Here is a 20,458-nt window from a genome sequence, read left to right as displayed (position 1 = left end):
TGACCACGTCATCAGCATAAGCTACAGTCTTTATACGTAGTTGGTCAAATTCCTTAAGTATTTCGTTAATCACCAGGAGCCACAGCAGTGGTGATAATACACCTCCTTGTGGTGTGCCCCTGGTGACAGACTTCCGAATGGAGGTCTCACCGATATTTGAATTGATTATCCTGCCGCTAAGCATTCCATCGATCCAATTGATCAGTGTAGTGGAAACACCTAAGTTCAAGAGTGAATTGTGGATGGATTCGAGTTTGACGTTATTAAAGGCGCCTTCTATATCTAGAAACGCTGCTAACGTATAGTTTGAGCCCATCATATTCCTCTCGATTAAACCAACGACTTCATTAAGTGCAGTCTCCACCGATCTGCCTTTGATGTAGGCGTGTTGGGCAGGACTAATAACACTGTTTCCAAGTTTGGACCTTATTCCTAGGTCAAGCAATCTTTCTAACGTTTTCAATAGAAAGGAAGATAGGCTGATTGGTCTGTAGTCTTTGGGAAGCGTGTGACTTGACTTCCCCGCTTTGGGGATGTATGTCACCGTGACCTCCCTCCACAGAACCGGTGTGAACGATAGACGTAGACAGGCCCTATAAATATGATCCAGGTGTGGTATCAACACCTCCAATGCATTTTGTAGCATAGCAGGGAAGATACTATCTGGACCAGGTGATTTAAAGGGCTTAAAAGTGTTTATCGCCCAAGCTATCTTTGTGTGACTTATGATCTCCTCGATGACACTCACTTCCCCTGTGGCTTGGTTACACATTGGTGGATCGGCTGAGCGATCTGGTGCATCCATGCAGTTGGGAAAGTGGGTTTTGGCCAGGAGATCCAGAGTTTCTAGACCGGAGTTAGTCCATGTGCCATCATCCCGCTTGATACTGCCGATGGATTTAGGGTCCTTCGACAGTACTCTACGAAACCTGGCTACATCCTTTACTCCCTCTATAGACTCGCTAAAGCAGACCCAAGATCTGCGTTTAGCCTTCTTTATTTCGCTGTTGTACTTATTGAAAGATACCTTGTAGTTCTCCCAATCTGTGGACAACTTCGTTTTGTTGGCTTTATTGTAGAGCCTTCTGCTAATCTTCCTGAGATTAGCCAGATCTTTCGACCACCAGACCGGTTGACATCTTCTGCCTGGGTAAGTGAGTGGGCAGGCGGTCTCATAGCTGTCCACCAAAACCTCTGTCACGTGATTCACTGCACTATTAACCTCTGTGGCTGTTTGGGGGTATCGTGACACTCCCAGCTTGGAGCTTACTAGTTCATTGAATTTGTTCCAGTCGGTTTTCCGTGGATTTCTAAATGGTGGCTGTCGAATGCCATTAACAGAGACTTGGAAGAATATCTTCCGATGATCCGAAAAGGAGCATTCTTCCGATACCCTCCAGTCACTGATAATAGATTCGTCTTTATTAGTGAGGGTTATGTCTATTACCTCCCCCCTGATTCTATTTTGAAAAGTGTATTCATTTCCCCTGTTGCATATTCTGAGATTATATTTTAAGATAAAATCGAATACGGACTCACCTCTGGCATTTGTGTCTCTGCTGCCCCAGTGGAAATGGTGAGCATTGGCATCACATCCTAGGATGATGAGGCAAGTGCTACCCATCTCTTTGACAAGCTTCTCCACGTCATTACCCGGTGGGTCAGGGCTCTCGAATGGCATGTAAATGGACGAGAATATGGTGGCTCCATGGGAGCTGCATTCCATCCTTACAGCCGTAATATCACCTCCGCTGAAATTAGAGAGGAATATTAGTTTAAGACTCTTTTTAGCAACTACACAGGTTCTAACCTTGTCCCCGTTGGATGTGGCGAAGGTGGTGTAGTTGCTATCGTTTAACCCAGCAACCTTATTCTTGTATAAGTAAGGCTCCTGGATTAAGACGATGTCAACTTCAGACTTCTTGAGGGCTAGAAGAAGTTCAGCAGCAGCCGCTTTGCAGTGATGCAGATTAATCTGCATTATGCGAAGCGGCTGCTGCCTCCGTTCCTCCACTACTTTCGTCCTAGTCGGAATCTGATCCATCCTAGACCAAAATGTAGTTTGCCCTCACGAGTCCTTAAGTATTCTTGCCCCTGAGTGTCTATTGACACCCTGATGGCAACACCTCCATTTTCCGGATTGTGGCTGACCAGATTCCATGTGCTGGTCCGGAGATTGGGGTTTTGTCTGCCGAGTATGGTCAGTATGCGCGCGGGATCCACAGGTGGAGGTGGCACCCAAGCTGACAACACTCTTCTGAAAGGGACCTCGTTGACCCCAACGACTGCCAATTGACATCCCTCCCAGAGTTCGCCAAGACCCTCTATCGTGGAAGTGAGGAAATCCAGAGATTCCCTATTTTCACAACAGATGACCCTAACGCCTCTGTATGGAGCGGCACTGCCAAATTGGGTGTGTTTAGGAGGTTCCCCTTCTCCTGCGAACACGATGTCACGCAGACGAGTTTCGATAAGTAGCCATCGATCCTCTCTGATTACCCAATCAGGGTCAGATTTATCGATGACCGCTGCTCGCAACTCATCCGGCACCATCGGTCTGCTTGTTCTTTTTCCCCTGCTGTTGGTCTTGAGATGGGAGCTGGAAGATTCCTTGTGGCCCAAGTTAGCTTGTGAGGCTGAACTGGCTGCGGCATCTTTCCTGCTCCCAGTCTTAGGGCAACCGGCTGGGGAGGTATGAATGATGGGTTGTTGACCTGAAGTGGGCCTCTTTGCACTGGGGAGTGGCTCCTCCATTGACCTGTCTCTCTTCACCGCGATTTTTGGTGGAGATGGATTGGGCTTGGTAGGTGCTCCCCCAGGTGCGGAGACCGGTGTTCGGTCGGACTTCCCAGATTTTGAACTCTTATGATGCGTCCCCTTCGGCTTGGCTGCCTTCTTCTTTGAGGTTTGCCCTGTCTGTGTGACGGGACATCCCTTTGAAGAGAGCTTTGAGGTCGAAGGAGGCGAATCATTTGATGGTTTACGGATCATGTCAACGTCGCTCCCAGTTTGGCCCTTGGGGGCTGTGGGAGTCGATGTAGGCATTGACCTAACCTCTTCGTTTGCCGTAATAAGAGAAAGCTTGCTGATATCAGGTTTTCCCTTGGGTAAGTGAGGGTGAGATCTTTCGATCTTTTTCACTACCTTGAGATTAATCCTGATCAGCTTGCATTCTCTCAGCGTTATAGATGAGGGTTCCCTGTCAATGAACTTCCTGAGGAAGTGCATTGCTCTGTGGTACGCCTTCCTCTTTTTGGCCCATTTACTAGCAGAGCTATCTGAGGTGGTGGGAGCTTTCCCGGCCGGTATTTTGGTCGGAGCTCCTTCCTCAACAGCAGCCAGTCCTTTTGAGCCAGCAATGATATATTTTCCTAGGTTTTTCCATTTTTGAGATATAGAAATTCAAATTGGGACAATTCACAGACTGTATCGCCTTCTTATAAAACGTTGTCATGACTGCAATTTCCCAACCTCAATTTATATATCTCAAAAATGGTACAACCGAGGAAAAAATTACGAATCCCAATCTTGTAGAGAATTTTCTGTAGTCCCATTTCGAAAAGACTTACTGTTTTGAAGCAAATCATGAAAACCTGAAAAAACCTAAAAATGTGACCTGAACTTCTATATCGCAAAAATGGTAAATCCTAGGAATACATTTTCAAAACTACAACATTTTGATAGGACTTGCGGTTTCCAAGCAAAATCGCAAAAACCTAAAAATGTGAACTTTGACCGCGATTTATTTAAAAATCCCTACAGCAATTTTTTCTTCTTTTTGGATTTTTCTCATCTATGAAGATTGCTGTTTCAGAATCCACAAGATCTACCCAGTTGTAAGCTCAGCCGTTCGGCTAATGATAAAACAATTTGGAGTCGATTTATCCGACTTGGTCCGTCCGTCTGTCCATTATAACTTTCGAACAGATCAACAGATTTTGTCCAATCAAATACCAAGAGGGTCTATTTGGGGCAACAACTTCGGATACATCCCTCACAAAAGTCCAATCTCAGTGTAGTAGTATAAGGTCTGTTCGAGGAGCCATTGCACATTTTGATCAATGTTACTTCTTGAGGTCACGTTTACAGCGATATTGTATTTTTCGTGGGTGAGCCCACGGTTTTGTCAAGATTGGTCCAAAAGCTCTAAATCTTGCGCCGACCAACTAAATTGACTTCCAAAATTAGGTCCACTTCCAAAATGGACTTTTTCAGTCGATCCTTTCAGATATAGTCTGTACAAAAGTGCAAAGCTTTTGCGCTTTCATCGAAGTCATATTTTTTAGCATAACGCCAACAATCGAGAAGTTGTACACCCCAAATTTGTCGAAATTATTGTCGGAAAGTTTATACGTCCAAAAAAATGAGACGAAATTCTGAAACTTCCTGGCTGCAATTTACAGAAAAAAATTGGCTATGAGCCCGTATTCGATCTGTCTATATATATAAGTCTTTACTAACAGAGGCTGAAGGTATATCTCTGTAGGCAAACACGACTGTTACTTTTTCTTGTTTTCCAGAAAACAAAAGTTATGAATTTTCATAAGTTTGCCACCGCTGTGCCGACAGAAGTAATTGGTCGTTGGAAACCATTGATGTATCAGATGGAGTTTTTCGACTTAACCTATTTTTTCAGGATTTAGCTAAAATGTTGCCGAGCTTGTTTTAGAGATATTTTTTCGATCATGTTTTTGCAAAGTCTCAAACAGTACTACGAGTAGGATTCGGAGTCTATGAGTAGTAGGTTGCATCGCCCGGCTCCTGAATTTTTTTCTGGTAAAATAGTAAAGTTTTGGTGTTTTTATGCACTTAAAGAATATTATTTTCTTACAATAATACAAAATTTTTATACCCTCAGCCTTTAGGCTAAAGAGGGTATTTACACTTTGATACGACCAAAAATGTGCCTCATCGAAATAATGGTTTTAGACCCCAAGTATGTTTGTACGATATCCGTTTCAGACAATTTTGAGTAGATCTAGCAATGTCCGTCCGTCCGTCTGTCTATCTGTCCGTCTGTCTGTCTGTCTGGCTGGTGCGCACGATAACTCTCGAACGGATCAATCGATTCGGTTCAAATTTTAGGTATCGAAATATTTTGTCCAGATTCGATTTAAGTTCGAAGATGGGTCATATAGGTCCACTCCTTCAGGTACCTCCCCCACAAATGTTCAAAAATTGTCGCAAAACTTGTGCGCACGATAAATCTTGTAGGGAATAACCGATTTGCTCCATACTTTGCACATCGTGTAATTTCTACCAAATTTAGATGAGGTTCCAATATGGACTCAATCGGTCCACTCCTTCGGGTACCTCCCACACAAAATTTCGGAAAAGTTCAGTTTAGGACCTGGTCTCGAATCGCTTTGATTTTTGTTTACGCAAGTTGTATTCGTTGTCCTCTATACGATGCTGTTAGTTTCATTAGGGGCAAGTCCATACTTCCTGAGAAAATAGCCTGAAAGTTACAAAAAACCCTATGACACCGTGTGTAGTGGTTGGAGCGCAAGATAACTCTCGAACGGATCTGCCGATTCGGTCCAAAATTTGGCTATCGTAATATTTTGTACAAGCTTACTTCAAGTTCAAAGATGGATTATATCGGTCCACTCCTTCCGGTACCTCCCTCACAAAAGTTCGAAAATGTTCGGAAAATTTGTGCGTACGATAACTCTTGAAGGAAGTAACCGATTTGGTCCATACTTTGCACATTGTGAAATTTCTACCAGACTTAGATGAGGTTCATATATGGACTCAATCGGTAAACTCCTTCGAGTACCTCCCACACAAAATTTCGGAAAAGTTCAGTTTAGGACCTGCTCTCGAATCGCCTTGGTTTTTGTTGTAACATCTTGTATTCACTGTCCCCTATACGAAGGTACAAGTTTCCTCAGGGGCAAGTCCATACTTCCTGAAAAAATAGCCTGAAAGTTGAAAAACAAACCCTATGACACCATGTTTATGGGTGGAAGCGCAAGATAATTCTCGAACGGAAATGCCGATTCCGGCCAAATTTTGGCCTTCGTAATATTGTTTCCAACCTTAGTTTAAGTTCGGCCACTCCTTCAGGTACCTACCCCACAAAAGTTCAAAAATATTCGGAAAAATTGTGCGCACGATAACTCTTGAAGGGCCGGAACGATATGATCCATTTTACGCATCCTAATATATCTACCCGATATAGATCGGGTTCGAATGTGGACTATATTTGCCCATTCCTTCGGGTACCTCCCACACACAATTTTGAATAAGTTCACTTTAAGACCTGCTATTGAATCACTTTGATTTTTGTTGAAGCAACTTACATTCGCTGCCTCAATTACGATGGTAAAAGTTGCTTTAGGGGCAAGTCCATACTTCTTGAGAAAACAGCCCGAAGGGGGTCTATGTCGGTCCATTCCTTTAAGTACCTTTTCCGCAAAATTTTTGAACTTTAATCCTAATCAACATTTTTGTCGGTTCATACGACCAACATTTTGAAACACCCTAAATACATAATTTTTTTGTGACAAACGTGTTTCAATTTGCACAGGCTGAGGGTATATCTCTGTCGGCAAAGCCGACTGATACTTTTTTTACTTGTTTAATAGCACTGAAGTTAGTGTGTAATATATGTACCTTAAGGAAGAAACGGCGTTATGTTCGAATCGAACTGTTTACATCCTCCAAACACTGTATATATCTATTCAACATATTCGCACTTTTTGCATGGAAGTTCTTTCACCAAAAGGATTTCCAAAATCCATATTACTGACGATATTTTTAAAAATTATGCTAATAGCCTCGAATTATAGAAAGTCTTTCGAAAGCTTTCGGTGTGATTTTTAGAACCCAAAATGCCAAATAAGAGCTAATGTGGTTGAATTCTGGGCAGTATGCATTTGAAATTCTCATTGGAGAAATTCGTTTCAGACAATTTGGAGTCGATTTAGCCATATCTTTCCTGTCTGTCTGGTTGGCTGAAAACTCTCGATCGGATCAACTGATTCGAACCAAATTTTGGGTATCGTAATATTTTGTCCAAACTAGTTTAATTTCGAAGATCCCCACAAAAGTTCTGTAAAATGGTGCGAACGATAACTCTCGAAGGGAGGAATCGATTTGGTCCAAACTTTGCACATCGTATTATTCCTTCTAGATATTGATCGGGTTCGAATATTGAGTATACTGGTCCACTCCTTCGGGTACCTCTCATACAAAATTCGGTTAAAGTGAAGTTTAGGAACTCATCTCGGATCGTTTTGAAATTTGTTTCAGTAAGTTGTCGTTGCGGCTCCCTTTACGGCGGTACAATTTTTTCTTGCAAGTCCTGAGATGTTGGCTTAAAAGTTCCAAGAAACCCTGACAGCACCAACCAAAATTCGCGCAGTGAGTTTCTGATTGGTGCAGGCTTTGCACATCATATTATTTCATCCAGTCATGTATCAGGTTGGAATATGGACTATATCGGTCCACTCCTTCGGATACCTCCCTAGGAAAAAGTGAAGTTTAAGATCTCCTCTCGCATCATTTTGATTCTTTTTTCAGTAGGTTGTTCTAGCGGTCTCATTTACAACGGTACAATTGTTTCTGGAGTAAGTCAAAACTTCCTGAGGTAATGGCCCAAAAGCTCAAAAGCCTTTATCTCCGTCAGCACAGTTGACTGATACTTTCTTACGTGTTGTGTGTGGATTTTCGTGGACGTATACCTGTGTGGTTCTTCTTGGAATGAAGGAAGGAATGATTCGACACTGTCCATTTTGAAAGTGTACCTTATTTTGGGAGTCATTCATTTCGATAGATATTGCGCCCACCAGTCATTTCAGTCGGTCGTCGTATAATATTGAGCTTTTGGACCATTATGTCTGGAAGCATGGGCTTGTCCACGAAAAATAATACCGCTGTAAACAGGATCACAAGGTGGAGCTTTCGCAAGAATTTATAAAGGATCCTCGAACAGACCCTATAACACACACAACGTAAAATGTTGAATTTTGGGTGGGAGGTAAGGACCAATCAGCACCGTCCTCCACTTCATCTAAGATTCTAAGAAATATTGGTATATGTAAATTTGGACCAAGCAGTATCCGTTTAGATAGTCGAGCGCACAGTTGCTAGTACGGTGCATTGTGGCCGAAGGGTGTTTTTACAGCTTTCTGGCCATTTTCTCAGGAACCATGGACTTGCCTCTAAATCAAAACGGTTCGAGAGCAGATCTTAAGCTGTTGTAATGGGTATAAAAATTACTAATTGGAGCAAGTTTGAACCGAAATGTAGGGGCTATAATCGGACCGTACCCTTATATAGGGGCTATAACCTATGTATATCCACAATTGGAAGGAGAAGGTTTTCAACCACTGGGAACCCAAAATACAGAATTATAGCTATTTCGTTCCTAAATGTGGACATATACTACCTTTGTTTGCAGATATGGGGTTTTCCCGGTCTTTTTTTTTGCCGGGAAATCGGGAAATATTTTTCAATCCCGGGAATTCCCGCTCTAATAAAGAATAATTGTAAATCGCAGTATAGCGAGGAGGAAACGGTGATATCGGAGGCGAATATGAACCTAAGTAAATTATAGCTCTTCAGTTAGCTCTCTGCTAATGTCTCATCTGGCTGAAAACAAATTTATCTTAACGATTTGAATATTAGCCTTACAAGTTTCTTCTAAGAATTTTATCTTTGACATGATGGGGACCGTAATCAAAAATTCAGTAATTATTTATAATATACCTGTTTGCGTATTCGATAATTTGTAATAATTATTACAAATGTTTCTAAAATTGACAGTTGTATAGAGAACAAGTGAGCAAAGGTTATAGTCGGGACGGGGCCGACCATGTGATACCCTACACCACTACCCCTGTGCATAAGCTTTTCAATGGTAAACTTTTCTTTTAGGGAATATAATCCGACTACCACCAAACATAATATGACTCTTTCTCTCTGGGACCCACATAAGCAACCAAAATTTCGTAGCCATCCGATTAAAATCACGACTTGTAGCGTGATTGCAAAAAATGGAAGAATTGGATGCATTACCGACTATTATGGTATCTCCCTTGTTTGACCACCTTCGCTAACCTACTTTACACCAATGTAAAGGTAATATGTTCTTCTTCCATTGATAGGCTTTGCCGTTGGAATACCCCTACTAGAAGCCGATATATTCACAAAGAATAAAACTTTGAGTTTTTCCACATTCCGACCCCTAAATATTATCCGACTATCACCAAAATCAATAGGCTTCTTCCTCTCTGGGGCCCCCAACTACCCCCAAAATTTCGTGATTACAAGAAAAAACTTTGACTTTCTTCCACATAAGCTTTTTGCTTCTTCCGACTCCTGAATATTAATAGGCTTCTTCCTCTGAGGGACCTGCATCAACTCCCAAAAAATTCGTGACGATCCGATCAAAATTGCGACCTGTACCATGACTACAAAGTTTAGATGGAAAGACGGACAGACAGACGGAAGGACGGACACACAAAGCCAGATCGACTCAGCTCGTCGAGACATTCATTTTGGTATATATATAAGTATGGGTCTACGACCATTATTTCGATGCGTTACAAACTTTTTGGCCAAAACCAACTTAATTGTAATTATTTGATAAAGTCAAATAATTATGCAGTTTCGTATTTTTTAAGCAGCCTAGAGCACGAGGAAAAGCATTTTCCTGTTTTTTAAAGCGTTTTTGTCACACTTAAATCACTATAACTTAATTATTTGTTACCCTATTTTTAAAAATTATGGCTTGTTCGAAAGACTTGATTTCCACCTTTCAAATAAAAATTAAACTGTAAAAGTGCATTGTGGAAAAAAGTAATGTCCGTTTTAAATTGAAAATCCAAGAAACACCGTTTTCTCTACATATACAGTTATAAAATCAATAAACGAAGTGACCCAAAGAAACCAAAGGTAATTTCGTCTTCGATGGACTCCCACGAAATAGAATATATGAATCAGAACCCCTGCAAAAAAATTTTGTCAACTTTTGTAGCACAGTGTTATTTTAATGAGCACAATTGTTACTAAAAAGTTATCTCTAAGTGATTTCAGCGAGTAGATTGCATAAACCTAGTAAAATGTTACTCAGAACTCGCGGAATGTACATAAAATTGATAAATTATTGAATATAAGTCAACATATTTCAAAATAAAGGTCCATTTTCCGGTCATAAGATTACATAAAAATTTGTTTTGGATCAAGACTTCACGGCGAATCAAATGAAACTAAAGTCATACAGTTTGGTATTTTATGTTTCGATGTTACAACCAAAATAAACACATATTTGGGTCAAAAAAAAAAAAAAAAAAAAATATTTTTTTGTTTGAAAAAATATTTTTTCACATGCATTAGTGATATTCATATTGCTTTATAGATATTCATATTAAAGCTCTCCCATTGAGGAAGATAATTGGGTTGCTGAGGATACATATGGAGGCTTCTGAAATGGAAATAGAGGTAAAATAACCCATTTCAATTTATATGTATTTTAAAATACGTATAAATCGCGTAACAATCAAGATCGTTTTGTCCGCATGTGATTTTCATGTACAGCAAGACCATATCTTTTAATTTGTTTATATTTTTCGAAATTTATTTTGGAGACTTAGATGTAGCATCGGCTGCATTTTAGTGTTTAAAAAGTTATAAAACATCGATAATTCGCGCAGAGTACATACGATTTTTGTCCGCATTCGATTTCAGTGTCCATGATGAAAATATACATCGATATCAAGGCGGTCAATCAAGAACCGTGGATGTTGCACACTATTTTTGGGATAAAATTAATATACAGTTAGACAACAAATGCATCAAAATTTAAAAACTCTTACTATTGGTCCTCCAAACAATATTCCGTCAAAATATACAAAATTTATTTGCAATTTATAACACATACGGACTGAAATAAGAATCACCTACTACTTTTAGGTGACAAGGTAAAAAACGCTTGACACCATATTAACAATGAACAATGATGAATTGGCCACATACAAGTATGCAATAAATGAATATTTGACTCAATATGTATTATCGGATAATGGACAATCTGATTTTGGCTTTGAATACATCAAAATACCTCTGGAAAGTATAGGTAAAACATAGACCCTCAGTGCATTATTTTAAAACGACCTACAACAGAGCTCTATTTCTTCTCTCAATAGTGTTGGAATGACTTCATTTTTACTAAATGGATAGATATTACCCTCAGCTATCATAATAAATCTCAAAAAGTGCGCCAAACATAATAATGATTGAAAAAACATCCCCACTGACATCAAGAGGAAATATTTAATAGTAATTATTCTGAAAGTCAGTAAAAGGGATCCAGAAAGCTTAAACAAGTTCATATTAATCTTATTTGTGTAAATTGCTGATGTAATATAACAACACTAAGTTAATAAATACTTCGGTCCAAAATCCTGATATCAACCCTTATAAAAAAAAACTCGAAAAAGATCCAGATCAAGATTTAATACAAATTGAGGATCCAGTACCTTTAGAGTGAAATATGCCGAGCCTTAATTTTGGGTTAACTAAGCTCATTAAAGCTCCAATTAATGTCCAACGTGGATAGACAACTCATTAAGGAACACAACTTTGGCAATTCTCCGTGAAACGAAAGATCTGGTAATTTTTGCAATACATTTGTTGTCACCCCCATATAGTAGGTGATTTATATTTTTGACCTATTTATTATAAATCGCAAATAATCTTTGTATATTTTGAAGGAATATTGTTTTGAGGACGAATAGCAAGAGATTTGCACAAAAAACCGCATAATTATACCCTACACCACTATGTGGGGAGGGTATTAGGGAAAACCAATGAAATCGGTTGAAAAATAGATAAGTTATGGCATTTTTTGCGTTTTAACTTTTTGGTTTCTCCTTTATAAAAGTTTGTACCTTAGTGCGTATGATTGTGATTTGAATTTGTCTACTTAATAATTACGCACAAGGTACTAATCTTTTATAAGGGAAAAACCAAAAAGCTAAAACACTGAAGATGGCATAACTCACGCATTTTTCAACCGATTTCATTGGTTTTTCCCATTTTATAAAGCTAACTAAATTTCCTTCTTAATAAAGGTAAATAATTATGCAGTTTGTCACACCTAAATAACTATAACTTAACTATTTGTTACCCGATTTTAAAAAATTATGGCTTGTTCGAAAGACATGATTTTCACCTTTCAAATAAAAAATAAGCAGTAAAAGTCCATTGTGAAAAAAAGAAGTTATGTCCGTTTTAAGTTGAAAATCTAAGAAACCCCGGTTTTCACTACATTTACCGTTATAAAATCAAAAAACGAAGTGACCCAAAGATACCAAAGGTATTTTCGTCTTCCATGCACTCCAACATTACCGAGTTTATGCATCAGAACCCCTGCAAATTTTCACTGTAGCACAGTGTAATTAATGTTTTTATAAAATTTTTTCCCTTAAAATCCTAAATAAAACCGCCATAACTTTTGTCCGCACCAACCAAAAATTGGTTCTCGACCAGATTCGTACTGGCGATTTTTTTGTTTTGAAATCTATATATATAAAAATGGTGTAAAAAATGTATAGTAATTCATAAAATGAGAACGGCTAGGCCGATTTCAGTAAAATTTTTTGTCAGTTATTCGTATAAGGTCTTTACGGAAGAAAATTTTGGAAAATCTCTCTGGAAAAGTCGGAAAATTGGAAAAATCGAAAATTGAGTTTTTGTATGAAATTTTATTCCTTAATAGCGAGACCAAGTTCGCCGGGTCCGCTAGTGGAATATAAAATAATTGACAATATTTGTGATAGATAGTTAGTCCGCAAATGATCAGTGAATCAAGTCAAACCAATATATTGAAATTATGTTTCTCCTTTCCTTCCATTTCTTCGCATTTTTCATCAGTATCAGCACGGCGCTATTGGTCATGGGTTCTTAAACAGATGCTTCTGGTACTCATATACGGATTTTGCGTATATGGCTTCGTGCACAACTCGTATAGAGAGGGGAAGATTTTTCAGTCTCTAGGATTTCTGGTCCTAAACGCCTTGTCTTTTTTCACTCTATCCTTTAAATGGTTGTATACGAAATGAAAAGGTTATAAAAGATTAAGAAGAATATTATAGAAGATACACACAATGGTTTCGGAATCGATTAGACTTTGCAACTGAACCAAATTTAAATGGAAGGTGGTTACACCTGGGAACTTATTAGGGATTCTGAAACAGCAATGTTCATAGATGAGAGAAATCGAAAACAAAAAGGGTTTATTTAGATTAGGGATACACAAAACAATATATGTGATTGTAGTGGTAAGAGTACCAAGTTTACTCTCCGATTGAGCACAAAATTTAAACATGTTATTTTTAATAGATTTTCTTTATTTGTTTGATATGGTCATATTAAAGAAGTCATTTTAAATAACAAACAATAAATTACAAGTGTTAATACTAATGTACAAACACTATTTAAGTAAAACATAAAGAAAACAGTTCGTACACCCGTGCTGGTGTGCTTTCGTTGGCGTCTCGCCAACGACTGAGCGCAAGAGAATAAAAAACAAATTTACGCTAGAGTACTGTTTTGTGCATCACTAATTTAGATTTTCACAGCTACAACATTTTTTGTAGCCTCATTTCGATAGGACTTGCGGTTTCCTAGCCAAATTGCGAAAACCTACAAAAAATAAAAAAAAAATTGAACTTTGACCACGATTTTATAAAAATCCCTCCAGCGATTTTTTGTATTTGGATTTTTTTGTTTCATCTATGAACATGTTTCAGAATCCGCAAAAACTTCCCTGGTGTAAGAGGTTTTCTTTTGAAGTTAGTTAAGGCGCACCGTACATGACATTGTTTTATAAGGAGGCGATACAATCAGTGCATTGTCCCAATATGAACTTCTATATCTCAAAAATGTTAAAACCTGCGAAAATATCATACATGTCAATCTGGTAGAGAATTTTAACAGCTATAGCATTTTCCCTTATCCCATTTCGATAGGACTTGCGGTTTCCTAGCAAAATCGTGAAAACTTAAAAAAAATATATAAAAATGTGAATTTATTATAATGTGGTTGTGTCTCAAAGAATCGGATTTTTTCTGATGTAATGTTTGAATAATTTTATTTGAAAGGAATGTCTGTTTCATGCACCAAATGACCGAAGCTGCAATTTGCTGCAATTTTTTGATACACTCCATGAAAGAAACAAAATTTATCAGTTTTGTGTAATATGTTATTGCTTCAATCAACATAATGGTACTTTATGTATAAAAATTTTATGTAAACTTTTGGCCTCTCTTTAATTCCCAATTCAAAAGTTGTTTAAATACAAGTCCATGAACATGTGGCCCTTTCTAATATAAGTTTCAACATAAGTTACCTACGATTTTTTTCAGGATTGTCAGGATTGGATTATTAATAAAATGAAACCATAAAATTATAAAAAGCGAATAACACATTTTTCGAATTTTGTCCATTGTGCACCGTGCTAATTAAAGAATACACGACATATGTACGTAATTTAAATGTTCAAATCATTTGCAATTTAAACATTTCCCCACTTTAAAACTAAATCATTTTATTAACCAATATTCCCCTTTTGGAAATCTAACTTTTTTATTTGTTTCCATTTGCAGATGCCCTCGATTACATATTCATCGCAAACGATAAAAACCCCAATACCTACGTTATATCACGACCACATCCAGCCGTCACAATAGCTTCCACAACTACCATGATAACGAGGACAATGCCCCCGATAACGTCCACCTATACAAATGGTGACGCCAATAATCGTCTGCTGGGGAATGCCCTAAGCGGCGTAGCCGCTTTAACTGCTGCCACTGTCACTGCCACATCCGCTATTAGTGGTAGCAGTAATAACAATAACTTACCTGCAACAAATACCTTCCTTTCGCCCGAATCACTCATATCCACCGACAACATGTACAACAGTGTAGCTGTCGATTTAGGGTCGCTGCTTATCAATGGTTCTTTGTTGAACGATACCAGTCTGCTGGCAGACATTTTGAATGGTAGCAGTGATGCTATGGGCGTTAATGCAACAGGTGGCAATATTACGGCCACTGAAGATGTTGGTGAACTGATACGAATGGCTGCCACTTCTGTTGTTCTAGGTCTTATGATCCTTATAACCATAATAGGTAAGTAACTGAAGCATATGTTTGTATTTATTGTATTATGAAAAAGAAAACTTTAGCAGAAGCAGGGTGATATGTACATATGGACAAACAAAAGGTGGGATAATGGCTGGTTTTCACGTGATTGAATGTCATAAAAATGAAAATCAATCAGACATGATATAGTCGATTAAATTTCCTTTATGTTTTGCCATAAAGGTGTTATTTTTTAAATACCGGATTTTATTTGAAACAGTTTTTATTGCCTTCAATTTTTATTAACTCCAATAAATTTTTTATCACTGTCAGTCTATCATAAAACTGAAATGGATAATTATTGGTTGTATTGGAAGAAGAAAACAACGCATAACTTCGCAATAAAACAACAATCCGTGAGGATATATTTAATCGTATCCACGTATAAAGACATTTAAATTTATTTTAATTCAATTTAAATTTTATTTCATTTACAAAAATTTTGCAGGCCTTTTTGAAATGCCGACATGCGTATCTATCTTTCGACAATATGCAATCTAACTTGCAACTTTGTTACTTACTATTGATTTTTTATCGAGGAAAACCACTTACGTATATTAGGGTTATGACTTTTTGACCTTTTTTCTCAAAAATGATTTCCTGTAGCAGGAATGAATGACATTTTGCCTATTAATGCCAATGGTAACGTTCATTCCATTGAATTGTTAAAAAAGGTCACGCACAAACCACTTTAAAATTATAATTTTGTGAAAAATTTTACATTTTTTTCTTTTTTTGTTAGTGTCTATAAACATTGATCATAAAAATCGATGAACATCTCACGTTTTTTATTTACAATTAAGTGAAGGTATAACATGTTGAATAGAATTTATCTCTCGGGAAAAACTTTGACGATTTTTTATGATTCTCACAATTTGCAAATTAGTGAAAAAAGGATAACTCATTTTAACGATTGCGCTAGGGAGCTACAAACTCTCATAAATTTGTGACTAATTGATCTACTGGTTCATTTATGGGATTTACTCCTTTACATTCAATGTATGAAGGAAAGGATTTGCATTTTTTATTATTGTGTGTTTTTCCGTTGACTGCAGAAAGCACATTTATTAGCCTTATTTTTTGGAAATTTTTTAAAATTTTACAACGCACACGTGCTGAATCAGGTATAGTGCCACCATAAATAAGCCCATTTATAAGTACCTGTCAGAAAAATATTAAAAAATTCTTGTATAAATAGGTGTACATTGATCATTCAACAAGTGTCGAAAAGCCCGAAAAGAACAAATATAAAAAGTGAATAGTGAAAGTGAAGTGAAAAGTGAATTATAAGAAGAGCGGAGAAGAACAAAGAACCTAGTCCAGTTAAAAGCGCCATTAAAAAGAGTCATAGTGGCAGTAGTGGAAACAGAACTGAGTGAACGGAGTCGCATGCCCCTGAAGATACACTTCATTGGTCGCATCAAATTTCTTCAGTCTACAGAAAAAGGGCGGATAGAGAGGATCGCTCTAATTGCTGTAGAGCTTTAGGTTCAATGGAGTAAAAAATTGAACTTCCCGCATATATCGGTGCTGGTGTCAATACCATTCACCCATCCAAGCGAAAGAAGACAATAGAAGCGAGTGCGCCCAATTTTACCAGTTCAGCGATACGCGACTGTTCCGAAAGTGGCTGGGATTTTTACGACAGTAGAACAGATAGTCAACGATCAAAAGGAAGCATAACCAAACAGGCATTGCAAGACGCCTTGTTACAAGTTCAAAGATTTCGTCCAGTAAAGCTGCTGCTGCTGGAAGCAGCTTTCCGCTGAAGGCATTGACATCCCAACCCCATGTCAGTCAGGAATCCACAGGGCTATCTACAAGGAAGCTGCTCGGTTGAAGAACCACTTGGTAAACACGCTTTATCTGGAGAAGTGGAGCATGCATTTTGACTCAAATTGAAAGTTGGGAAAGCTAAAACAATCGCAGAAGGTCTCCAGAATGTGTTAGAGGAGTTTAACCTCTAGGAATCAATTGTGATGATTGTTGCCGATATAACAAGCGTGAATACCGGCAAAAAACAGGCGTTGTAGTTCGATTGCAGCAAATGTTTGAAGCGAAAGGTTACACCACACCCAAGTTCATCAGTTGCCAGCACCATGTGCTGGATCGAGTTCTTCGGGTTGTCATGGACGATGAGCTCCATGCGCCTACAACATCACTAAACATCGAATACTTTTTTGTGAAGGATTTGATGAAAAACAATATAATAATAATAATAATAATAATTGTTCCACAAACATCCCATACGGGACAAGGCAGACTTCTCTCATATCAATGAGTGCACCCCGATTCATATTAGCTCAATGATAAGGGACCTACTGTTTTTTGCCGAGTTCGAACGGCGTGTGCTAAGACACCACTTGTAGAGAAGTTTTACATGGCTGAAATACTCAGGAAATGTCGCCAACATTACTGAGGGGTATTTTGCCACCGCTGAAATTTTTAATGTTGCCTGGCCGGGGAATCGAACCCACGACCTTTAGCGTGCAAGGCGGGTTTGCATACCATTGCACCACGGTGACACCCATTGCACCACGGTGGATGAAAAACAATGCTCAATTGAAAACAGCCTTCAGTAAAGGTAAAACTTTGATTAAGGAAACAAGTGGCTGGAAAGACGACATAAAGTTTCTCTTCCACCTTACTCGTGTTTTTCGCCATTTCACTGAGAAGAGTGAGATTCCTTTTGTAAATTTTAAGAATATCCCGAACATTTGCAATGCACGCTGGAACTCTCGCTTGCTTTTATACTGATGCCTGAAACCCGGAGCAGGTTGCGTAAAATCTGTTTATTCATTTCTTATTCATGGGCTGATCATTGGTTCAGTAGTCAATTCTTCCTCTCTGAAGATTTCGAAGAACTATCTGCAGCTCTGAATGACTGCCCAAAACCTCTCAAATGCTTGACTACTCATTAGAAAAAGATGAATCTCCAATCAACATTACCCGAAGCAACCAGTGTTGAGAGCGCACGATCAAAGATATGCAAGACTTATACAACTCCTGCCGTAACAAGGACAACCTCCCACTGAGATTCATCCTCTCCAATGACAATGTGAATATTTAACTTTCTTTAGTGTTTTATGATCCTTGTTATATTAGTATATTTATTTCAGTTATTTATTTTATTATTTATATATTTTTTAATATCTGTTTATAGTGACTCCAAAAAATGTCAAAAATGCATAAATACAATTTTTCAAATGATTTTGCGTGAGGCTTTTTTATCCAGTCACGTTAAAATTAAGATTTTATGTAATCTTATGTAAAAGTTCATCCCAATAGGGATATGAGTTTGTAAAAAAGTCATAACCCTAACGTACATACAAGTATTCATGGTTCAGCATGGTCTGTAGTGCGTATGACATATACTGAAACTAATTTCCTTGCTCATACGCCTAGGTAAACTGAAATTTGCCTCACTCAGTCACACAATAGAATTGTTAAATCTAGTGAACTAGTTCAGTACCATAGTTCGTTTGCGTATGATTTATTTAATGAAAACAAAGAGATAATGTAACTCATTCACAGTTCGTCCATACAAATGACCGGTGTCCACTGAACTATATAGCGAACTAGGTCGTTCAAACGAACTACGTTTTAACAACTCTATCACACAATTGACAATAACAGTGTGGGATATTCTGTAATTCGGAGTGGAGTCCTCTTTTGTCAGACTAGTCTTTAGTTGCAGATGACAATCGAAAGGTGTTGAATGTGCCACAAACACATAACCTCGATTTCGTTTGCAGATTAGATGCGGCTATTTGTTTGGTTAGGCAGAAAAGCAACAAGGTTACCAAAGTCGATATAGGAAGCAGATATTTAACTAGATTACGACACACCGCAAACTTATAACCATATTCTAGAATCTGCACCTGTAATGCCCGGAAACTATATGCATTGCATACTCTCTAAAGATGGTGGGATTGAAAGGAAAGGAAAAGACCAAAGATGAACATCGGAAAACTACTGATTACCACAACTGTATATTCTACACAATTTGTCAAATTCTTTGTTGAAAAGAATCGCCCGATGACATATCAGCACACCATTACACACAGCATACCAGTAGTGAATACAGAACGGTAGAAAGAGTGAAATCTGATGGTTTTTTGCATGTGCAATTTTCTGTAGACTGGACCAAGATAATTTGGTTTGAAATTTGAAGCCAAAATCCTCAAATTAGGAGGGTTGTCATTTTTGATGGAGGATGTGTGTGACCACTGGGAACCTCAAATGTCAAAAATTGGTTAACAAATGTAGCTAAAATCCTGAAAACACCGAAAATCGGGGGTACCAATATATTGGATCCATACCAAAATATGGCCCAATGTTGACAATGTTTGTGACCGCAGGGAACTTCAAGTGGCATGTTGCAGATATACGGTTAAAATTTTTAGCTAGAATCCTTCATGTTGACAATTTTTGTGACCACGGGGAACCTTAAATGTCAAATTACAGCTAGTTCGGTGAAAAGTTTTACCTAAAATTCTAAAATATATATAAAATATAATAACGGTAGGTACCGTTATATAGCGGCTATACCAAAACGTGAGCCGATATTGGCAAGAAGACACTATGACCCATCAAAAAATCATGCAGTTAGTCATTATGTAACGTAATACAGTGTTATGTAAATAAAAAAACTACTTATTTCACGCCTTACTAAGTAATGGGTACGTTGACACAGAGCGTGTGTGTTTTACTACAAATCAAAGGGTTGTGTGTTCAACGCTCACCGTCGGCACGCGAGTTTTTTGCTAGCACACGTAAGAGTTTAAAAATACCCTAATGTTCGTATGCGTGGCACAGTGTGTAATGTGTTTGGCTACAAATCAGAAGACCGCATGATCAAATCCACCAGAGAGCAAAACAAAATAAAATACAAATATGAAGTGTGTTGAACTTGAAAACAATTTCCACATCAACTATTCTAAAGGTAGAACATATGTTTATACCCTCAGCATTTATACTAACGAGGGTATATGGCGAAAAACAAAATTTTTTTACAATCGATGAATCCGAGTTTCACCCTTTCAGAATTCGCGAACTGTTAACATATTCTATATAGTATGATATACATTCTTTAAACTGAAGTGTTTTAGGAGGAATCCCATAAGGTCGACCATTAAAATTAATTTACGTGGAAGCTGTGTTGGCATCAATGTAGAAAAATAGGTAAAAATGGGTTGAAGCCAACAAGTTTTTTTATGCTCCCTTCCGATTTTAGGCTTAACCTTACATTTTATAGACATATGCCCAAAGAAAGACTCAAAGAATACTTCATGGGCAATATG

General features: G+C 38.0%; 1 protein-coding gene across 5 annotated transcripts in view; it reads left to right on the top strand.

Moving 5' to 3' along the window:
• Positions 1 to 20,458, top strand: part of 5-HT1A (5-hydroxytryptamine (serotonin) receptor 1A) — an 891,027-nt gene that overhangs the window by 422,185 nt on the left and 448,384 nt on the right. For all 5 annotated transcript variants that reach the window (XM_073988641.1, XM_073988640.1, XM_073988644.1 and 2 more), the window contains one exon: positions 14,616 to 15,143. In XM_073988641.1, coding sequence (XP_073844742.1) covers positions 14,616 to 15,143 — 528 coding nt within the window. The remainder of the gene's footprint in view (positions 1 to 14,615; positions 15,144 to 20,458) is intronic.

This window comes from Musca autumnalis, unplaced genomic scaffold, assembly GCF_047663935.1.
Source record: "Musca autumnalis isolate F117 unplaced genomic scaffold, ASM4766393v1 scaffold_5, whole genome shotgun sequence".
NCBI lineage: Eukaryota > Metazoa > Arthropoda > Insecta > Diptera > Muscidae > Musca > Musca autumnalis.
Note: the sequence above shows the minus strand (reverse complement) of the source record. Positions and strands in the feature narration are given on the sequence as shown.